General features: G+C 34.5%; 1 protein-coding gene across 1 annotated transcript in view; it reads right to left on the bottom strand.

Annotated features, from left to right (window-relative positions):
- The window catches only part of PAWR (PRKC, apoptosis, WT1, regulator), a 91128-nt gene that overhangs the window by 9422 nt on the left and 56680 nt on the right, over positions 1-25026 (bottom strand). Inside the window, exons 2-3 of the mRNA XM_012656312.1 lie at positions 19879-20010; positions 11667-11701 (exon numbers count right to left, since the gene is read on the bottom strand). Of these exons, the coding sequence (XP_012511766.1) occupies positions 11667-11701; positions 19879-20010 (167 nt within the window). The remainder of the gene's footprint in view (positions 1-11666; positions 11702-19878; positions 20011-25026) is intronic.

The raw sequence follows: 25026 nt of genomic DNA, 5'->3' as shown, positions 1-25026 counted from the left end.
ATTTCATTTTGATACTCCTTGTTTTATTTTTATTGTGAAGGTACATCCTTATTCTTTCAAATACATGGTTTGGCTTGTGATTATCTTTCAAAATTTTTTTAGAGCAATTTTTGTGAAACCATGGGTAAGTCAAAAACTCATGTTATTTTCGTATATGAGTTCTATTGTGGAACCAGTGCAGCACAGACAGCTCAAAATATCAATGAACTGTTTGGGAAGGATGTGGCTAATGAACACACAGTATGTCAGTGGTTTAAGATGCTCCATTCTGGTGATTTTAATCTTGCAAATGAGTCATGTGGGCAACCTGAGACCAACGTGGATAATGATGAGCTGAAAGCTGTAGTGGAAGCGAATCCATCTCAACCTATGCATGAATTATCAGCAAGGTCTGACGTTACTATATCAATAGCATTGGACCATTTCAAACAAATCAGCAAGGTAAAGAAGCTAGAGAGATGGGTTCTCTAAGAATTAAATGAGCATCAGAAGAAAAATCGTCTCGAAGCTTGTCTTTCCGTGCTGTCACAACATAAAGGCAAACCATTTCTACACCGTATTGTCATGTGTGATGAAAAATGGATTCTGTTTGACAACTGCAAGCATTTGGCACAATGGCTGGATAAAGATGATGTGCTGAAACACAGTCCAAACCGAATATTAATCAAAAAAAGCTAATGGTGCCTGTTTGGTGGTCCAACGCTGGTATTATCCACTACAGCTTCATGGCACCTGGTCAATCAATTACAGCAGATGTTTACTGCAACCAGTTGGACGAAACAATGAGGATGCCTGTGATTAAGCGGCAGAGATTGGTCAATGGAGACAGGCCAATCCTCTTGCAATATGACACTCAACCACATGTTGCACAAACAACACTGTTCAAACTACACAGGCTGGACTTGGAAACTCTCTTGTCATCCACTGTATTCACCAGACCTTGCAACAACTGACTACCACTGCTTCAAGGCTTTGGACCACTTCTTGTAAGGAAAAATATTCAGTTCTCAACAAGCTGTGGAAAATGCCTTTTGTGATTTCACTGCCATTTGCTCTCCAGGCTTCTTCGCTGCTGGCATAAACAAGCTACCACTAAAATGGCAAAACTGTGTTGACAGTTTAGGCTCATACTGTGATTAATTGTACTTCTTGCTTGAGATAAAATAAATTAAACTTTTGATTCAAAATTGGACATTTAATATTTAATGACATAGTTTTTCTTTTCCTCCTGCACTCTAGTAGATTATTTTGTGCATTACTGCATTTTGGAAACGACTGCTTTAGACTTCATTTAAAGGAAAAACCATTAAAGCAGGGAAAGTAACAGGATCATTTTTACAAAATGCACTGAAGATAAGCCACACTGGAGGCAGGAAGGTCAGTTTGGAGGCTACTGTAATCATCTATGTAAGTTGTCCTAGACTGGTGCAGTATCAATGAGATGCTCAGGAGGTAAACTCAACAAGACCAGTGAATGACTGGATATGGGTGAGATAGTGAGGGGAAAAAATAACCCTCAAATAAGGGTTATAAACAATAGCTAGGTTTCTGGCTTGAGCAAAAGTAGATGTAGATGTTGATGCCAACTACTGAAATCCATTGGGTTTTACAAGTTTACTTTTGAACATCTTGAGTTTGGCATGTGTCTGAAATAGCCAAAGCATTTAATAGTTGTTGGTTAGACAGGTATGGAGCTAATGATTTGGAGTCATCAGCATATGTATAGATAGTAACTGAAGTCATTGGAGTGAATCAAATTTCTAGCACAAATACACAGAAAAAGAGAACGAAGTCTGTGATAAAAAGCCGAGTAACACTAATACATAAAGAACAGGTACAGGAAAGGAAGAACTACAAAGAAGACTGAAAAATACCAGTAAAGTGGTAGGAAGAAAATCAAGAGGGTAAGGTATCACTAGAGTCATGCCATATTATAGAAGAGTATTAACAACAATTTTAAAGGACCCCCTTTTTCACTTAAAAAAAAAAAGTCCAACTTCTTGCATCAACCACAAGATTATTCAGGTAGAAACTATAATGCTGACAGCTACAAACAAACAAAACACCTAGCAATATGGGTATTCCTTAATATTCTTGTATTTACTTGATGAACAAATTTAAAACTATTTCAAAAATGTTTAACCAATTAACAATTTGAAAAATTCTTCACATTAGGCTTGTCAATATATAAATGCCCTTATGCAAATTTAAAAGGAATAATTATTAGTGAAAAACAAAACCAGTGCTTTATCCCCAGTACATATTACGTTTATAAGGACTATTGTCATAATTGTGAAGAACCGTGCTGCTTGATCCTATTGCCAAATATAGCTGTTTATTCTAAAAGCAGAAATGCTTTTAACCTATTTTGAAGGCTAGATTTGCACTGTGCAAAATATTCAGAATAAAAGATTGTTTCATTAACTCCAAAAAGTTTGTAACAGCCTACTTAGGAATGTTAACACAAATCTCTAATATGATCCAAAAAGAATTCTCCTGCCCTTAACTACAAAGATATTAACTATAATGTTCGGAAAAGGGAAAACAATAAACAGTATAATCAAAGATAAATACCACACTTTACTGGAAGTTTTTCCCCCTCTGGGAATTTTCATATCTTCTGTGGGAAGACCAGGGGATGTTGTGTTCAGGAAAATTACACTGTTATTCTAAAACTATCATGAGAATGAGATTGGCAGCATTAAGAGATTATAGCTAGAGGAATTTTCCACTAAAATAGACATTTCAAAGCTCAGCAATTAGAAGAAATACAAGACTCACGGGCAAAATCCTACATTTAGAATGGATATCAAATACTGAGAGGTACTGGCTACATTGTGAAATTCCTAAATAGCCAACAAGTACATGATTGGCTTCTATACTTTCAGTATCATTTACTACCCTATTCTCTCCACCACTCAAAACAGTCCCTTGGCTCTATGTAGGGTTTCTCTCTCTTCTTCCTTTAAATACAAACGCATACATAAGCACATGCATCAACAACTAAAATTCAAAATCCACTCTCAGACTTTATTACAATTGTGATATTCATTGTGGAAAACAGAAAATATTAATGAATATTACCAGTAATTCTACCAACCCAGAGATAACTACCGTTAATATTTTATAACATATTAATAGTTTTTAACCTTTTTGGATCACAGATTCCTTTTAAAATCTGATGAAAAATACAAATCTATTCCTAGAAAAATGAACATTATATTCTTTTACAAAGAATTTTATCAGTTCATGACATCAATAGATCTCAGGTTAAGAATACTTTATATATATTATGATAGACTTCGTTTTGTATCATACTTTTTGTAATATGCTCTCTCCCTCCTATTTAATATAAGTAGGTAATAATTTTCCTATTAATTAATATTCTTCTATAGCATCATTTTAATGGTTGCATTGTAACTTTTTATACCAATATATTATAGTTTATAACCTATCTCACTGATAAAAATTTGATTGTTCCAATTAGTGAATGTCATATCACACATGCTCATTTCTGATGTGATAAATATAGAGAATTATCCTAAAGAGATGAAATATATCTGGTTGCTCAAATATCACCACCTGAAAGCTAGACAAAACAAACGCAGAAAAGAAAACATTCTTCCAAATGTAGTTCATTATATCCAGTAAGAACAGCTAAAATTAACTCTCCCCATTATTATCTTAACATGAGTCTCCTAAACAGGCAAGCAGAGTACCCTGCACCTCAGAACTATTCAATAAATAGTTGACATATAAATGTCCATTTTGGTGTTTTGGAAAAACCTTCAACTAAGCAAAATGAAAAACTTCTGCATACTAAGAATAAATTGGATTACACAAAAACTTGTACATGAATGTTCATTGCATAATATATATAATAATTCATAATAGCCAAAAAGTATAATAAACAGTCCAACATGTCCATTATGTTAATCCAAATGGTTAAACATAATGTGTTATAGCCGTGCATGCTACAATATGCATAAATCTTGAAAACATTATGCTAAGTGAAAGAAGACAGACACAAAGGCCACATACTGTACGATTCCATTTAAATGAAATATCTAGTGTAGACAAGCCTATGAAGACAGAAAACAGATTACTGGTTGCTAGGGGCTTGGGAGAAGGGAAGAATGAAGACTGACTACTTCATGGGTATAAGGTTTCCCTTTGGGGGAGGAAAACAAATTCTGGAACTAGATAGTGGTGATGGTTGTTTAACATTGTGAATGTACTAAAAACTGAATTGTACACTTTACAAAGGTTGTTGTTCCATGAATTAATATAGATGTGTTTGTAGACAGGATTTGTCTTAGGAGTTTTTGCCCTGAAGGGAAATGTAAATAGAATTAGTTAAAGGCTCTGTAGAAGCCTTTTGAAAATCTGTTAACCTGAGAGGAACTACCTGTTGTTATGTAAATCTGTTACCCCTGGCAATTAATCACTATTCCCTATAAGTTACCATATAAGACCTCATTTGGGACTTTTTGAGACCCACGGAGAAGGTCTAGGCCCCCTGAGATCCCGCTTTGTCTATAATCTTTATAAACTTATAAAACTATATCTTTGTCCCTGTGTATTCTTTTATTTTCCATTTTTCTCTATTATTTTCTTATCCCTTACAACTCTACCAAAGGGACCCGGTTTTTTGCTGGGAGCTTACCTACCTCCCCACAAAGGTGAGTTTTATGGTGTTTGAATTACATCTCAATAAAGCTCTTTAAAAAAGAGAATTTCCTAGCATGTTCAGTTGAGTAGTTAATTTTCAAAAAAATTATACAAAAAATGCACTTAAAATTATGCCAAATATTATTACATAGTTTCTCTTTCGTAATTATGATGATACTTTATATCTTGTTATACCTAAAGATCATGATTAAGAATAAAAGTTATTTTCTGCTACTGTACTATAGCTAGACAAAAGTAAATAGAGCTGAAGAGACTCTCAAATTCAGAGCCATACATACAGAAGAAACTTTAAAAAACAAAAAACACCTATGTAAACAGGAAAAAAATTCAGTTACTGGTACCTTCCAGTTACTTGGAGTCTAAATAAGCTAATTAAATCAAATGTCCACATTGTACCCATTTGTTACCTATACTAGGCAAATTAATACTACCATGAGGTAAAGCAACATACACTGACTGTGCCTATTTATATATGTTTAATTTCACATGAGTCATTAAATGTCACTGTGATTCAGTTTCCTTATTTATAAAATGGGGATGATAAAAGCACCCCTTTCATAGGACTATCAGAGAAATAACTGTATGGAAAGTACTTTGAATAGTACCTGGTAGATGGCAAATATATAAATCTTAGCTAAGAATATTTACGACATAGGAAAGTTCACATATCCACCAGTCCACCAAATGTACCAGTATCCCAACTTATTTTAGAATATCATTTTGTCGCTTTCATTTCCTTTTCCAAAATCCATTAACCAAAAGAGACGCAGCTACTGCATACATGACAGCAATTGGTAAAATATAGAACATATGCTAATATAGAAATATTGGATCTTGAAAAGGAATAGATTTCTTAGAAAAGGTCACATGTAGCCTAAGAAGACTGTCTCTCTCCAACTACTGGGAGATACATTTGGTCCTCTTTAGTCTGGATTTCTCACTTTAAAGATTTTGGCTGATTTTTCTGGTTTGACCCTTAACCAACAAACCAAGGAAGTTTCTGTCTACTTGGTAGTTCTCAAAGCCTATGTGCAAAACAAGAACCACTGGTTTTTAAAACAATATTATAAAGAAAGTTCCATTTAGAAAAAAGTTGACGTAATTGTGTTGCAACATCTTAAATCTTGAATTAAAATTATGTTTCTAAATAAATTCTCTTTCTAAACTTAAATAGGTTCTATTCAATTACCTGTGAAAGAGCTTGAGAATCAAGTGAGAACTAAATGTCTAAACTTCTCTGCATACTAGTTCAAAAAGAACAGAGTTAAGATGATAATTTAAGATACGGTATATAAGTTTTAAAAGTGATCCTTTTCTAAACAAAATGTAGAATATCCATATAATGAATGGAATATTATTCAGCCACAAAAAGAAATAAAGTCCTGATACACACTAGAACACGGATAAACTTTGAAAACATTATGGTAAGTAAAAGACGTTAGACACAAAAGGCCAAATATTGTATGATTCTATTTATATAGACTACCACAAATAGGCAAATCCATAGAGACAGAAAGCAGATTAGTAGTTGCCAGGGGGCTGGGGGAAGGTGAATAGAGAGTGACTGATTTAAAAGGACAGGATTTACTTTTGGGGTGATGAAAAAGTTCTGGAACTAGACTGGTGATAGTTATACATTAAGAACATACTTAATACCACTGAATTGTGTACGATAAAATGGTTAGAATAATGTCTATTTTGCCATAATAAAAATTTAAAAAATTAAAAAGGTGATCCTCTCACCATACAATCCTGTCTAATCTTACCAGTGTCTGAATCAAGCTGGCCCTTTCACTCTCTCCACAGCTTATATCCTGCCAGAAACCATACCCATTATTCTGACCCAGTGCCATCCTTTCCACCAGAGAGCATTAATCAATTGTCCCTCCATTTAATTTTTCCAGTTGATGGTGTCTCAAGTTAACCCTTACCTGGTTTCACATGCCTACATGTTAACATTAATGTGACTGTTGGCTTAGACAGGAACAGAGTGGGAAATAACCTATGCAATGTTATCTGAGAATGTCATGAGGTTTAATTTACCCCCAAATCTCTTCCTGTTCTAAAATCTGTATGCTTAGAGCATTGCACAGTGTCTCAAATTAAATGCAATTCATGTTAAGTAGAAGACTTCCCATTTACACAACGGCAAACTACCTACCCAGAGTTAGTTCTGCTAAAATACAACATATGTATTATGTAAAAATCACTCAATAAAAACACAGGGATTATAGGGGAAATTGGGCTAGGGGCACAATGCGCAAAAACTTCATCAGTGATACATTAAAGAAAAAAAATAGGAACCTAATAAAAAATGGCAGCACAGTTTTACCCATTTTAAATGGTTAAGAAATACATAACTATGACAATTTATCTTGAAAAAGAAGTGAAGTTCACTTTTGAAAGTTGGCTGGCATCAAAAGGGTTGCAGCTTGTAAGTTATTTTGAAGTATGAGTAGGAAGGAGGGTTATGTGAAATCAGACTGGAAGTTGTAATATCACATGTGGCTGTGGCTCATACTTGGGTAGCTGGTAGATGTTTGCAGTGTGTGCCTGAGAGCATTTTGTGTATTCCTACGTAGCTTGGTTGAGCTGGGTACAGCTTTCTATATCCACTTAGCGTTTCTTGTGAACAAAACTGGGCATAAGCAAAGGCAAAATTTAAATTAGGGTCAAATTGTTCCCTATGTATTAACTGGGACAAATTTGTATTTTCAAAACAAGTATTATTGCAGAACTGACTGTGGAAGAGAAAGCTGACCCTTAAGAAAAAGAATCATGGTCACATTTTATTCAAATAAAGAAGAAAGAAATTATTGGTCCCCAAAGCAGTGATAGTGAAGATCTCTGCTATATTTATGCTACTACACTTTATTGAAAAGGCAGAAATCCCTCAGTTGATATCAGCCATTGTTTGGAGAAATTAAAATAAAAGTTGAAGATACCTATGTTACATTTGGTGAAAAGAAAACCAGAATGTGAAACTGTACATCCATTATGCTCACAGTTATATAAATAAAAAGCCTAGAAAAATAAATTGGAAGTAAAAAAGAAAAATAATGCTAACAGCGTTTGACTTGGGTGGTCAGATTATGAGTGAGTTTTTCTAATCCTAATTTTCTATATTTCTCAAATTTTGAATGATCAGTATTATTTTAAAATAAAGGAAACAATTTTTAAATTGTATAAAATTTCTATCCTGATTATTTTCAGTAATTTAAAATATAAGAAAATTCCTGATGAAGCTACATGAATTATAAAACTACAATAATAATGTGAAACACTGCAGATTTGAAATAGGGTCTGCATCTATATTTTGGCTAAGATAGGGTTAATTTTTTCTAACATTCACATCTTGATGTGTCCACGCTCTTTATAAAAAAAAAAAAAACTAGTAATGTTTCCTCTCTTGTAACTCAATCAATTTCTGCTCAGAGGGAATGTGGTAAAAGAGTTCACTGAACTAAATCCTTTTTTTCATCTGGGAGAAAAGATGCTGCCTGGCTGCTGTCTGATGAGGCTATCGTTGGGTAAGGTATGTGAAGGTGTTTTACAAACTATTATATCTATTAAGGTTACTTGGGTAGGTGAGTGGGGAGTGCTGAGAAGCACTTATTACTTTGCATAAATGTTACTTAATAAAATAATTAATCCTGATTTAAACATATTTGTGAAAACATAAGAATCAGTTAATTACTATGTGAGAATGATAAAACTTAGTATTTGTCTTAACTTGCTTCCCCCACTCTTTACAAATGGTAAATTATATACCCTGGCTAATCTGGCCTTTTGCAAGTCTTTAAGTACTGTCTTGCCTTTTTTCTTTCTTTTTTTTTTCCTACTTTAACCAATGCACTATAAACTTAACCAAGTAAACATCCTGTTAAGAAAATTACACATTGAGAAAAAAAAAATCACAAATATATGACACTGATTGATCTTTACTAAACCTTGAGTTTCAGAAATTTCATGACCCTTACCTCCAAATATTTCCTTAAGTTATTTAAATACTTTTTAAAAATGAAAACAGTGAATGTATAAGATATATTCTAAACAAGAGTCAATTCAGTTTTTAAAATATATCATAACTAGATCAAGCACTTAACAGTCAGTGTTGCAAAAGTACAATCTTGATATCTGTGAGACAAAATTAAAAACTACAATAAATATAAATTTAATTCATAATTTATAAGAGCACACATACAAACTAGTCTTCTGGGTACTTGAACCCACTAATGACCTTTCAAAAGTTATTTCTAGCTGTATATATATCATAAGTTATTTGGTTTAATGAAAATATTTTCTAAGAAAATGATGCCAAATTTCTATCTTTTAGCCCATTTCTCTTTTTTAAATCTCCATTACTCAGCAGACACCCTCAGCAAGAAGCATGCATTCTGTAGTCACTGCTACAACTTGCTGACAGATTAATGAAAATAATGAACTGTTGATATGAAGCATAACACATTTCTACTAGATAAGAAGTAGATAATTTCAGATATAGATTTTAGGCTTTAGGATTTTTCTATTTTTGTTTGTTAGTGTTCTTTTTTTTTTTTTCTTTTTAGATGGCATTAAAACAGTTGCTGTGAATCAATGAAAAATGACTTGAAACTTTAAAATATTTTGTAACAGTATTAAACAAGGCTAAACTTTTGAAAGCTGAAAAGTAACAAACCACATGCTCAAGACCAGCAGTTCCCAACCTTTTTGGTACCAGTTTGCACTAGGGACTGCTTTCATGGAAGACAAGTTTTCCATGGGTGGTGGGGGGTGCACAGCTCAGGCAGTGATGCCAGCGATGGGGTGAGGGGCTGTAAATACAGTTGAAGCTTTGAAGCTTCTCTTGCTTGCTTGCCTGCCTGCCACACACTCCTACTGTGCCGCCCAGTTCCTAAGTTTCATGGAAGACAATTTTTCCATGGGGGTGAGGGTGGAAGCTCAGGCAGTGATGTGCGCCCTGGTTCCTAACAGGCCTACTGAGCCACAGCCTGGGGTTGGGGACTGCTGCTCCAGGCTATAAGAATTAAAGTACACATATGCAAACATCTCATAAGTAAAACAATGGTCTCGAAAGCTTAAATATAAAAATTTACACTATGGGAAACAACTTTCTTCCTGATTTAACAAAGTGACATGTAAATAAAGCTTCCAATCAGGATTTATAAGAATATTATTCTGCTATTGATTCTAATTAAAAAACACAAATCTGAAAAGTCCCATTCATAATTTTAGGCTCTATTATTTAACAAGAACTGAATATCTAAGATTAATACAACAAACTTGATAAGTTATCAGTTTATCTTTACTCCCCAAACCAAAAACTGATGATAAAAATTTTTTTGGTGTGAGAAGGTAGTCTGCAAACAGGCCAAATCAAGGCTATTTCACAATGATTTCCGGCAAAAGAAAAAGGATTCTTTTCAGTTTAAACTCTTCATGGTAAGTAAAAATTATCAAGCAATGTACAAATGTCAGATAAGCTTAAAAGAACAGGTTTCATTATACCTATATCAAAATTACTAAAAAATGAAAATAAAAGCAGTAGCAGTAACAAACATACTGAGTATTTTTCTGTGTGCCAGAAATGGTTTCAGATCTATTTACTCTTGGTGATTATTCTGGCTTCCTTATCTTTCTCTACTGTTAATAGATACTATGCCCCATGATAAAAATAAAAATCTTATTTATATATGACTTAGTATTAAAATTAGCATTCCTGTTAATCGATTAATAAAAATTTCAAATGGAATATAATAACCAAAGTATTCTAAACTTTAACATATAAATAGATAAAAAACAAAAGTTTTATATCTATAAATCCAGGCAGACGGTATTGTAGAGTTAGTAAGCATGTACCTTATGGAGTCAGGCTGCCTTAGTTCAAATCCTGATTCTGCTGTGGACTAGGTTTGTAATCCCTGGGAGATTATTCTACTTCTTTAACCCCACTTCCCTCATCTATAAAATGGAAGTGAGTATTGTTACCTAATTGAATGAAATCTCTATGTAAAGCATCTTAGACATTATAAGCACTCAGTAAGATTTATCATTGTATGATTATTAGCACAAGTATGACCACATGCTTCTGCAAACTTCATGGCCTCAACAGAAAAGGAATCTAATATCCCAGACAGCTCCACTGAAAAATTTCTCATGCCTAATTCTGATTTTCTTCCTATACATGCATACACACAGACACATTCTCTGGTAGAAGTGTTACTCACTGTGCAGAGGTGGCACAATGGACTGAATTTTGTCTCCTCCAAAATTCAAATGTTGAAGCCCTAACCCTCAATGTGATGGTATTTGGAGATAGGGCCTTTGGGAGATAATTAGGTTTAGATGAGGTCAAGAGGGTAGGGTCCTCATGATAGGATTAGTGCCCTTTATAAAAAGGAATATCAGAGAGCTTGCGCTCCCTCTCCCTTCCTCTGTCTCTTTCTCTCTCTCTCCTCAACCCCTCTCTGCCATGTGAGGACATAGCAACAAAGCAGCCATCTGCAAGCAAGGAAGAGAGTCCTCACCAGAATGTGACCGTGGTGGCACCGTGATCTTGGACTTGCAGGCTCCAGAACTGAGAGAAAATAAATTCCTGTCGTTTAAGCCACCCAGTCTATGTATGGTATTTTGTTATAATAACCAGAGCTGACTAATACAGGTAGTCTACTTGTATTTTCAATGTTTAAATACACGATAAAAAGCAACTCTAAGTTTTTATTTTGCAAAGTTTATCAGACCCATGCAAATTCACGGTGTGGACAGTTTTGAAAGACTGCAGAGTATGTCAGAATAAGCCTTGGTCAGACAGACATTACACTTCTGCATATAACATAATTTCTTTTTAAAAGCACAATATTAATGTTTCTTACTTTTCAAAGAGCTGCTTTAAACAGTTCTAGTTAAGTCATGGTCAGACAGATATTATATTCACGTTTATAATACACTGCAAGACATAATGTAAGGATTCTTACCTCTTGTATCTGCCTGAAACTGTTCTGGAAGACTCCTATAAAGTAAAAATAATGACAAGTCAGTATGGGTGTATATGTACACAATTTCTGATTATATAAAACAGTTGATAAAGAATATCTAATTTTGAAAGAACCAACTTAAAGCAATTGTTATTTTTAAAAATTCACACTGCTGGTCAAAAAAAACAAGACTCTGCATCAGATTTTTCAGCCCAAACCAATCACTTTCTTAGAATTTTTTTTAATATGGAAGTATTTTAAAAGCTCAGAAAATGGGCAAGGAGGGCATCATTCATTAACCGGTCAGCTTAAATCCTTTTGGAAGTCAATGGGCATTAAAAAATACAACCATTATATTCTTTATATAGCCCCTTTGTCTTTTAACGCCCTCAGTTTTAAAAAAGCTACAATTCACATACATTTAGTGCCTAATGCTTATCTTTAAAGACTATATGCACACCTGAAAGTGAAAAGAGAGAAAGTATGTTTCACTGTGCTATTCTAAGCTACCAAAAAAAAAAAAAAAAAATCACTGAAAGCTAGCATTAACAATTGGGGTGGAAAAAGTATTACTTTGCAACGAAAACTAGGAAGTTATTTCTCTTTTTAGTCTTTTGATAGTCTGGGCTCTACAAATATTTTTGTATTTTCATCTTAATAAAACAGGTCAAAATCAAATGATTGAGTCTTTAAAAACTGATAATAATCTTTTTCCTAGTTAATCATTAAGTCTCTACGAGAGATCTTACAATTAAAGAATTTCTAATCTGGTTAAAATGAAAGAATAAAATCTTTATAAGATGACCAATTCCAGAGTAAAACAGTAAACACTGACTGCATGATGCAATAAAAGACTAGCAATGTGGAGAAAACGCACAATAAACTGTGTATGATTTAGAGGAAGAATTAGACAAAAGTTCTAACCAGACAGGCTACTCAGTGGCTGCAAGTCTGTGGGTTTAACTTTTATCAGTCTCTGTCTCCTCATCTCTAAAACAGAGTAACAACAATGCTTATTTTATTGGGTTACTGTGGAGATTAAATGTTGTAAATAAGTAAAACAATTAGCATAACCCCTTCATAACAGGCTTTCAATTTAATTTGATAGTTAATACAACAACAACAAAAAAACCTAACTGGGATATGGAATTTTAATAAGTCTAATGATTCCAAGTCAATAAACTCCCATTACAACAGCCTAAATCACTTAGTTTAAATAACTTTATCTAAATTTTTCATGTATATGTTTTATGTTCTAAGTAAAATATAAACTTTTGGCAGACAAGGAGCCCCCTCTTTGATTTCTTTCCCCCCAAAACCCCCAGGTCACCTGGTATGCAATATATATTGACAACTTAGGGAAATAACTTCCTTAGTAATCTGCAGTTACCGAAAAAGCACCACTTGGGAAATAACCAGTTGCTGGAAGTAACCAGGTGACAGGATACTAGAGGGTCCAGGTGTGTGGACTTGACCCTGCAAACAGGATTACCTCTGGGGAAGCCATGCTTTGACAGTTTATTTTAACCCTCCCTGGGCATCCATTATTCTTATAGCAGGGACAACAAAACCTAGTTAGTAAACTTTAAATAGATTTTTTTAATCTACCTGTCATTAAGGAGGTATCCCCTAAATGATGATGAGGCAGATGAATCTTTGTACTTTGTGTACCAAATGCGTAAAACAGATCCATTTATTAAAATATAGTGTATCTAGTGAATAAGAGCTAAGAATATATTTTATAAAATCTAGTTTTTAAATTATTCTTGAAAGCTTAACAGCTAATGTGTTTAATCAATGGTTATTTAGATAAACCAAAAAGCAATATTAAGCTTATGTATATTCACTCAAAGCACATTTTATTAAATGTAGATGACAATGATTTCATATGGAACTTTTTCTCCTAGAGTTTCCCAAATAGTATTTCAATTAACATTTTACAGAGATTTTCTTTTACAAAATTCCCTAATACTATGCAATATGAAGTAAAGCTAAGGCATATTAAAAAAATAAAGAACCTAGGGCGTATATCTTAAATGATGTCTGTCTATGCATAAGAAAAAACGCTAATAATGCCAGAATCTCCGAAACAAAGTTCCAAAACATCCTCTCTCTCTCTCATTTTGGTTATATTTGAAATATTCCTGAACATGCCATAGCAGCTTGATTGCCCATATCAGCAGAATTGCTAAATGAGAGAAGCCTTTACTGGACTAATTTTCGTTATCAATTGATATGGTATGAATAACCTGGCAATGAATACTTCTGATACTTGAAATAGGTATTTTCTGTAACATGGTAAAACTTAGACTAATGCAAATACAGCAGAATTTTAACAAATATAGATATGTGAAACAAAGGGCATTTTCAGCAACACTAAACTATAGTGGCATTAGACAAATTTTACACATTGACCTAACTATAAATGACTTAAAGACAGTATCAGACAAGTTTTGAATTAAGTATACTAATACAAAGTCATGTAATAATATCACATTTCTACATTCTACAGTTGTTTTTTTTTTAAACAACTAGTCACTTACACAAACCTTTAGTAAGTTTTATACAGTATTTCTACACAGCTGACTTGGTGCAGCTGATAAAATTAGAACTCTGACATAGTTGATCAAATCATCCCATGTCATGTCTGAGATGTATAAACAATGAGAACTTAAGCTATACTTATTTCTATATAACTAATATTTCAATAGTTAAAATTCTAAAGCAGGCAGATAACACTTAAGTTTATTCTTTACTGGTAGATTTGAATTTTTATTGGTATATTAGAGACTATGCATTACATAGCTAAAGAATCTACTAATCAAATTATAAACCTTAACAATGGAATGCTCCTTAACTTGGATAACCAATAGTATATGAGTATTATTGGAGATTTAGGAGGGACAGTAGTCTGCTTCTCATGTATATTCAAAATTGACAATTACAGATGTAGTTTAAAATGATCTCTATATCCCTGCCAAAAAGATAAAACTGGGCATGTCTGAAATTAGAAATGTTAGTAAGAAAAACCAAAATCAACCCATACGGTGCATCAACAGAGTCCCTAATAATTATTTTAGTTTTATTTTTAATTAACAAATAATAATCATGTATATTTATGGGATATAAAGAGATATTTTGATACATGTATACGGTATGGAATGATCAAATCAAATAAAAGTAATTAGCATATCCATCACTTCAAATATTTATCATTCCTTTGTGGTGAGAACATTTAAAATCTCCTCTTTTAGCTATTTTGAAATATATATTATTATTAATTATAGTTACCTTGCTGTGCAATAGAACAGAATTTATTCCTATCTAACTGCAACTCTGTACCCACTGACCAACACTTCTCCTTTCGCCATCTACCCACATCCCAGCCACCACTCTACTCTCTAGGTTTTATGAGTTTGACATTTTTTAGATTCCACATACAAGATCATTGTGACAACAGGGATGAACCTAGAGGACATTATGTTAAGTGAAATATAATTTTAAGGTAGAAAGTGATACTCCTGCACCTTAGAACAAAATTCTACACAAATATAAACTTCACCTTAGATTTGTTAACTAGAAACCTCTATATTTCTGTGGTCACAAAAATTTCCAAGCAAAAGAACTTAACTATACAATTACTTGGAACTTTAATAATTACTATAACTGTTAAAGCTGACAATTCCATTCTAAATGTAGAAAACATGGAGAAATACTGTAGTCCCTCCCGCCTTACCCAAGGTTTCGCTTTCTGTGGTTTCAGTTACCTGTGGTCAACCTTGGTATGAAAATACTAAATGGAAAACTCCAGAGATAATTCATAAGTTTTAAGTTGTGAACCACTGTGAGTAGCATCATGAAGTCTGGTACCATCCTGCTCCATCCTGCCGAGGACATGAATCATCCCTTTGTCCAGCAGATCTGTGGTGGATATTCTCCCCGTCCCTTAATCTCCTAGCAGCCATCTTGGTTATCAGATCGACTGTCGTGGTATCCCAGTGATTGTGTTCAAGTAACTCTTATTTTACTTAATAATGGCCCCAAAGCACAAGAGCAGTGATTCTGACAATTCAGATATGACAAAGAAAAGCTGTAAAGTGTTCCTTTAAGTTAGAAGGTAAAAGTTCTCAATTTAACAAGGAAACAAAAAAATCATATACTGAGGTTGCTAAGATCTATGGTAAGAACTAATCCATCCATGAAATTGTAAAGAAGGACAAAGAAACTGGTGCCTAGTATATACAGAGTTCAGTATTATCCAAGGGAGATATGGAATTTCAAGCATCCATTGGGGGTCTTAGAACGTATCTCCCTTGGATAAGGGGAACTGCTGTACCACTATCACTGAAACTGCTTGTAAAAAGTACAACAGTTAAGGCTGATACTGGTCGTAAAATTTCAATGACTATGTAATTAGAACTTCCAATAACCCCAAAGTCTGTTATACAACTGATTTTAAATACACTTTTCCTGAAATAATCTTCCTTGCAATGGAATGGTTTATATTACTGAAGGAAAAGGGAAAGACCAATGTGAAGCTCAGAAAATGTTGGCAAAGCACACAACGTTTTGTGTAAGTTCAAGTAAAACATTCTGCTTCATTCAAGTTTAGAATGGTCAATAAGGAAATCCCATGAACGTTGTCTTTACAGGTGCAGTGGTAGATCAGAACTTGTAATGTATAAACAAATATAATAGCATATGTGAAATAAGATCAGACAAATGCAAGCCCAGTAGAATATAGCAAAATAATACTGAAGTTATTCAAACAAACTAGCAACAAAGCCACAACCCTCAGTAAAATTACAGCAATAATATGTTAACTGGCCCTCAGGACTAACTTAAAATATTTATATTGGTATGCATAGTTTATTATGACACCTTGTTAAAGATGGCTACAGAACAAAATTTCTATAATGCATAACTGATAAAATAACTAGGAAAATAAAAAATAAAACAAGAACTTTATCAAACTGACAAAGATTTTAAAAGGAAAAACTCATCCTTCCCCTTCCTTTCCTGAATAAATCAATCCTAAAGCCAATGAGTGGGGCAGAGCAAGGTGGGGAGGAAACAGTGGCTCAGACCAGGGTATGGAAATACTGGAATCCTACATAAAGAACAGCTGCTTGGCATAGACAAAGTCCAAACTGTGGAGACTGCTCACACAGCAGAAGGACTTGGCCTGGCCTAGACAACCTAAGCAGAATGAGGAGGGTGACTAGGGGAGGGAAGGTCTCATTCCTGGGGCAATGTCAGAGAGGGAGTCCCATGAATGGTCAGCCAGAGTCTCAAGTGATATGTGATCCATTCAGGAGGGTGGCTCAGAATGCAGCATTAGAGCTCTAGAAGGGTAAAGAATATGTACCCTCCGAGAAGCAGCCTGGCATGGGGTGTTCTGTGCCAGAGCCCAGGCAGGATGAAGTGAATGTCCACATGGAGTGGCAGTCTAGTCTGGAGATGTCAAAACCTAAATCAAGCTGAGTAGGGTTCCCGTGGAGGAGCAATCCAGTATGAGGTCTCAGAGTCTGAGCAGGAACAAAGAGAGGCCCTAGGGAAGAGCAGCCTGTCAAAGAATGGCAAAAGTTAAGCCAAGTGAAGGACATCTTGCAGCCTGGTATGAGAAGCCCAAGCCTGAAAAAATTGAGGAAAGTGTTCATGCACAGGCAGAGCCAACATGTGATGTCAGAACCCACTTGTGGTGAGGAAGGCATAAGTGTGGAAGAGGTGGCAACGGGAGATATGTTACTATTAATATATATAGAGAGACTGAACAAATAAGAAACATATTAAGGATAATGGGAAGCAAATTTCTCAATGTCACAAAAAGGAATTACAAATACTAGAATAAAGCCTATGATACTAGATTAGAATTAGAAGTAGAGATATAAATTTGTTTCAATACCTAGATAGATATAGGTAGGTAGGCAGGCAGAGAGCAGATAGGGGTGTGTGTGGGTGTGTGTGTGTGTGTGTAAATATCGGCTATATTATAGTTCACAGAAAAACAAAGTAAAAAGATCAACAAATCAAACCAAGTAATTTGGCTTTTCTTTACATGTTTTATTTTTTTCCAAATTTTTTATTGATCAAGTTTTAATCAGAAAATTAATTTTTGCTTTAAAAACTGGCATAATTATCTAGAAAAAATGTAAAGATGCATAAAATCATAGCCAAAAATATAAAAACTTTTTAAATTCTCATTTTCTATTATCACTATTCCACATTATTTTTAAAAACAAAGCAGAAACTTAAAATTCTCTAACCTTTCACAAAGCATACTGTTATGTGAAACTCACATTCTCGTTTTATTCTTCATTTTTAAAGATTAGTCGCACTGAATGGCTCAGATTCATAGACAATACTAAGAAACAAAATCTTTCTGTCCTATTCAAAAAAAGCCTTAAAGCAACCAATGATGCCAATATTTTCTCTCTGTTGTTTTTGAATTTGGAGTTATAAATAAATATCTATCCTATATGAGTAATAGAATATGTGAGTTTAGATAGTAACTCAGAGAGAAGTCAACTATGCAGACAGAGCAGTTTCTGTTCCCATTCCAACTCTGAGAAGGCAATTTGGAGGTCTATGTGGAGAGTCTTAGTCTCACTCTCATCCTAAGCAAAAATCCTGGCAAATGGCAAAACAGACACTTGGAGCCAAGGTCACCAGTGAGTCACTTCCCTGTTACTGATGAAACAAACAAACAAACAAAAATGGGAGCAATGAAGAGCAGGCCCGGGAAGAGATGAGAAAAGCTACAGAAAACACCACAAACTGGATGAGGCAGAAAGCTCTTTACAGAGCCCAGATCAATGAGCCGAGTTCAGTTTCGTGTCTATATACATTTAAGAATAACACCACACTGTGAGTGGGTAGAATCCTCATTCTACAGAAAGAAATCAGCCCTCTTTCTAAAAGCCACTGCCCGATGTTTTTCGAGTATGCCACTATTTGAGTGTGACACCATAAGTGGCATGACCAAGAAATGAAACCAGGTCTAGACTCTTAATCAAAATACTTTATTGTATTAAGCCCTCAAAATTAAGCACTCATCACGTGAAAAGTCTTCACTAGAATAGGCTCAGATTTAATTTCAACTTTATTAAATAAAGAATACAAAGGTATCTTAGATTATGAACAGACACAATGTTGCTGAGAGAAACATTGTTTGTTGGCTTATAGCACCCAATAGGCTACTGCTTTTCCTAAAGTGTGATGATTACCATCTGCAGTAGCAGCAACTTGGGGGTTGGGGTGGACAGATGAATCTACATCACTCTATGAATCTTTACATCAATACATCTGCCTCTAAGAGCAAAGGAAAAAGAAGTTTTGCACCCTCATTTCCTAACTACTTTAAAATATTTTGCTTCCCTCTACCAAATACCTTCATAACCTTGCAAATTAACAGATAGGTCTACATTTCATCTTTCTCCATCACTAAAATAGGGAGATGGGTGTAATGATCTGAAATTCCTTATAAAACAATAGCAAAATAAAATGCATTTAGAAAGTCAAGACTAGAACTCTGAAAAGACATGAAGTTAGCTTAAGATCTCAAAATGCTACAAAAATAATTTAAGACTAGATAACATCAAGAACAGTCCCAAATTAGTTTCTATAAAATGACTCTGTAGTGATTTGCTTTATACTGAGGCATCCCTATACCATCAACTCCAAATTTTCTGTGCACAAGAGCCCAATATAACAGCTAATTTGAAATTGAGTACAATTTTGTTTTTAAAAGTATTTTATAATTACACAGAAATGTAGGTATTTCTGGCAAGTCATGGTATTATATATTGTGTTTTATTATTATGTTTAAACATTTGACTTTGGAGGAACTTTCTGTTCAACTTTTTATTTGCTACGTAATTCTAATGTAAATATCAGCCTAAAGAGAACTGGCCACCCACTTCAACTTACTAATTCTTAAGAAGGTAATTATTTTTCTTGGCTATTTTTACATTTCATACGGCCTAAATGTGCTTAATCAGTCAGTCAGCAAATATTCATTGCTCAGGAACTAACAATCAAACACTGCTTAAGTCAAAAAGTATTTGGATACAAGGACAATCAGCAGTTAATCCAACTGAAAATACTTAACAGAAGCTGATGCTACCAAAATAAGACTGGAAAAATTATTAATACTAACTTAAAAATTGTTGTTAAAATAGCTAGTGACTTCCTGGTATTTTTAAATACTCACCTGTAGCAGATAGGAACTGCCTGAATCTAGTAAGCTCACGGCTTCATTCTGCATTGTGTTATGCTGTGTAATTGCATCTTCTCGTTTCCGCTCTTTCTGCCCTGCTTCATCATCTTCATACTCATCTAAGCACTGAAAGAAAAAAGTTTCCATTTTATTTCCGCAGGTAATTTAAAGAATGCTTTGACAGTATGTAAAATACGTTTGACAGCATTAAAGAAATATGTGTGCATTCAGAAATGAGTTTATACGATAAAGGTGCTCCTTTCAGCAACATGTACATTTAACTCCTGTAAATTAAATTATCTGCTTAAAACTCACACCTCCACATTTCACACCCATGCCAACATCTCTTTTCCTTAAATTTTAACTACCAGTGACAGGGTTTTCTTACACAGAGGGTTCATTCATTCAAGTAAACTGACTATGTCTACCTTAAAACAAGGCACTTTTACAGAGGGTAACGGAAGATACACTACAGATACAGAATTTATAGTCTACTAGGGAAGATAAGACATAAAACATAGATAACTTACTGATAAAGTCCACTTTCTAGCTTTCTACTGCCTATAAGAGTATAAAGGAAGAGTATTTTCACCTGGAGAGTTAGGAAAGACTCTATGGAAAACCTTGTAATTTAAAGATCGTTGTAGTTTGGAATTGTAGATATAGAAAAAATTACAGATGGTAAAAACAGCATATTGAAGAAGCTTACAAAAGATGATTGTTCAAAACTGAATCAACACCAGCAATTATTTATCTCCAGACTTTTTACATGAAAAAACAACATAGAAACAAATCTCTATCCATTGTACTTATTATGGGATGAGTTATCTGTTCCTTACAACTGAACACATTCTTAACCAATACACTGCCCTAAAGGGTTCTGGGAGAGACCAAAAAAAAATCTCTGCAGACACAGGCACTGTTTAGAGACACACTAAGACACGGATCAAAGCACAGAAAACAATGGAAGCACGCATAGAGAAAAAAATCATGCATAGACAAGAAAAACACTGAGGCCACCACCCAAACGAAGAAGGGTCACTAGAGCCATCTAAAGGTATGAGGAACATAATGGAGGGAGTGCTAGCTTGCCAAGCAGCACATTCAAAGATAAGGTCTACAATGGGTGATGTGAAAGAAAACATCTGTCTGAGATGGAGTCTTACAACATTAGGATGCCATGGAGAGAAAGTCCGGAGACCAAACCGAAAGGGCAAATTAAAGGAACAAGCAAGCTGAGATTCCAGAGAATGTTCAGGGTCTTCTCCTGAAATGCAACAGACTGCTTATACCTGGCCCTCCTCACATCAACCTGTGGCAATTGGGGCCTGGGGAAACAGTACAAGAAAAATTATGATACTGTGGCTACTGTTATTCCTTTGAGTCCAAACTGTTCTTGACTAACCCAGAAGACTAGAGTCTTCTGCCAGGATCCACAGGCTAACATTTTAGCTTGCAAGCAGGGTAAGATTTCAGAGCCTTCACAGTTCTTGACAAACGTAAAGACTGGAAAGGCATATGTTTTGATCACCAAGGAACATAAATAATAAATAGCCTGAGAAATTTAGACTTTTCACTACATAACGTGGAAAGCTGTTACAGTGCTACAATTCCTGGTAATGTAAGTACAACACAATCACAATTTTTTTTTGAAAATGAACCAGGTATAGCAATTCAGAGTACAGATTAAAAGGAACAGGTACCAAAAGTTAAAAGACTAAACAACACAGTAGGCAATTTGATCCTATGAAAAATGATATATCCTAAGCGTAAAACAGAGTCAATGAAAGAAATCTAGTACAGGGCACAAAATAAATTAGTCCTAACTAGAAAAAGAATCTGTCTTAGGACTTTTAAAAAAAACTTTCTCAAACCAATAGACAGTGTCATATCAAATAACAAAATACAAGCAAAATTTAAAAGTAAAATCAGACACAGGACATTGACATCAACTACCAACATAACAGATAACATCATTCTGTGTCAGCTAATAAAATTAGGTAAGAAGAATAAGAGATTTCAACATTAGAAAGGAAGCAAAATTACCATTATTTTCGAAGACATAATTTTATCAAAAAACCTTAAAAATATTTTAGAATTTTGAGAGTTCCTTAAGATGGTTTTTCAATAAGTATGCAAAAAACAGCTTCCCAAAGTAACATCAATAGCCAGTTAGAAAATTTTTAATAATAGCCAAAAAAATAAACTAAAAAACAGATAGTACCTGTATGAAAAAAACTGTAAAACTTTACTTAGGAATACAAATTGAAACTTACTCTTAAATTAAGAAAAACCTAATATTGTGAAGGGGTAAAGGATCTGTTAATCAATGTATAAACTGAATGAAAATTCCAATCAAAATCCTAATGGAATTTATTGATTGATTGATTGATTGATTGAGACAGAGTCTCACTGTGTTGCCCGGGGTAGAGTGCCGTGGCATCATCCTAGCTCACAGCAACCTCAAATTCCTGGGCTCAAGCTATCTTCCTGCCTCAGCCTCCCGAGTAGCTGGGACTACAGGTATGCGCCACCATGCCTGGCTAATTTTTTCTATATATTTTTAGTTGTCCAATTAATTTCTTTCTATTTTTAGTAGAAACGGGGTCTCGCTCTTGCTCAAGCTGGTTTCGAACTCCTGAGCTCAAACTAGGATTATAGGCATGAGCCACCGCGCCCGGCCCCTAATGGAATTTATTTGCAAAGCAGGGGTGGATCATCTGGAAGAATAAATACATAAGACATCCAAATAATTACTTTTTTAAAAAAAGAGTCATAAAAGAACACTCTAGTTAACATCAAAATATACATGGTCTGTCTGTACCCACTGTTAATATAATGAGAATGCTTACATGGCTGGATACTTTCTGGACAGCCCTCCAGAAAATGTCTTATTATAAAAACACAACAATGAAAAATACATGACAAAGGTCCTAGAGTAGAAAAGAGAATGAGGCCGGACTCAGTGGCTCACATCTGTAATCCTAGCACTTTGGGAGGCCAGGGCAGGAGGACTGCTTAAAGCCAGGATTTTGAGACCAACCTGAGCAAGAACAAGACCCCCTATCTACAAAAGATAGAAAAATCAGCTGCGCATGGTGGCCATGCACCTATACTCCCAGCTACTCAGGAGGCTGAGGCAGGAGGATCACTTGAGCCCAGGAGATTGAGGTTGCAGTGAGCATGATGATGCCGCTGCACTCTATCCTTGGCAACAGCGTGAGACCCTGTCTCAAAAAAAAGAAAGAAAACAAAAGAGAATGAAATAGCATAAAAAGCATTTTAAATCAAGCAGTTCTTACAATATAGCACTAAGGGGTCAACCATTTAATATACAGTGAGGGCTAAGAAGCAAGAGTACAAGATCTGAAAAGAATAAAGAGTAGTCTCATCTCTAGTCTTCTACTCTATGAAAGCAATCATCCCTTCTTCTCCAGCATGTGGACTGCAAAAATCCCTTGCCATAGGATGCAATGTCAGTAGCTTAATGTCAGAATTTTTCAATCATAGAGTACTGTAGATAGAAGGTAAAAGTTAAGGCAAGTATCCATGAACTCGCTGAGCAATGGGATATTATTTTGTTCATCCTTGTTTTCATTTTCTGAGATACAGCCCTTCAACACTACCCTCCTCCCTTCCCATTCCTTCAATAAATGTAGACTTCCTTACCAGCACATTAAAAGAAAGAAAGAGGCCAGGTGAGATGGCTCACACCTGTAATCCCAGCACTTTGGGAAGCTGAGGAGGGAAAATTCTCGTGAGCCCAGGAGTTCAAGTCCAGCCTGGGCAACATAGCAAGACTTTGTCTCTACAAAAAAAAAATCTAGAAAAGATAATTCTACACTTTGTATGGAACCAGAGAAGACACCATAGAGCAAAAGCAATCTTAAGCAAAAAGAACAAATTGGGAAGCATCAGTTTACGAGACTTCAAGCTATAATACAAGGCTATAGTAACTAAAACAGCATGGTACTTCCTGAGCAGGTTGTTGATTTCTTGAAGCGTGGTGAATAAATTAAGTCTACTGGAAGTGATAAGCATGTCGTCAAGAAATGATTTGACTAACATGTGCTATGTCTTTTGCAGCAGCATGGATGGAACTGGAGGTTATCTTAATTCAAACAAGCCAGGTACAGAAAGCCAAATATCACATGTTCTCACTCATTAATGGGTGCTAAAAAGTGTGTACACATTGATCGTAGAGAACAGAATGATAGATAATGGAGACACAAAAGAATGGAGTCAGGGAGTAGATAATGAGAAATTAGGTAACAGGTACAATGTACATTATAGATACCCTAAAAAGCCTTAACTTGACCACTATGTAATCTACGCAGGTAACAAAATTGTACATGTAGCCCATAAACTTGTACAAAAACTAGAAAAAATTTAAAAATAAAAAAATAAAATATACACAGTTTTTTCCAGGAAGACAGTTATTCTAGAAAACTCAGGAATATCTTTGTAATCTTGTTTGTTAAAAAGTTGCTTGGTATTTTGGAACATGTCACTAATAGTAAAACTAGTCATAATATTTGAGTCACTAATAAAGTACATTTTTATCTGTCCAAAAAAACTGAAAACCACTGTACTATGTTTTAATAGTTCTAAGACTTTGTCTGAGGCAATAGACTGCACCATCACAATATTAGCATTACCACAGTATTTCAAACTCCTGTTATGATATAAAACATACCATATATTATACATATTCAATAGCTGTTTGCTGAACTAAATACTAGGGTGTTTGGTGGAAAGATTAGAGTGATTCAACCAGATTACAAAAGACACTGAGGCTAAGCAGGAACTGGAATGTGAAGTCATAAATACAAAGAAACCAGCTAATCATGATAATTTCTCGAGCAAATATGACATAACATACTCCTTTTGAAAGACCAACCTTATAGTAATATATATGTTAAAAATGGAAATAAACTTGACTTAGTAATCTTAAAGGTAGTAGCTTCCTACTACTAAAATTTCTATTACTATAGCTCAAAGGCTTTTAATATATCCAAAAATTTTACAAGTTCACAGCCTGAAATAACTAAAAAGAATTCATTTCACAGTAGCTTTTTCCTATTAATTTTATAAAACAATTCCACAAAACTGAGGAGTTCAGAAAAAACAATCAATCTACCA

This window comes from Propithecus coquereli, unplaced genomic scaffold (assembly GCF_000956105.1).
Source record: "Propithecus coquereli isolate 6110/MARCELLA unplaced genomic scaffold, Pcoq_1.0 Scaffold50, whole genome shotgun sequence".
NCBI lineage: Eukaryota > Metazoa > Chordata > Mammalia > Primates > Indriidae > Propithecus > Propithecus coquereli.
This window is presented reverse-complemented; position numbering and strand designations above follow the sequence as displayed.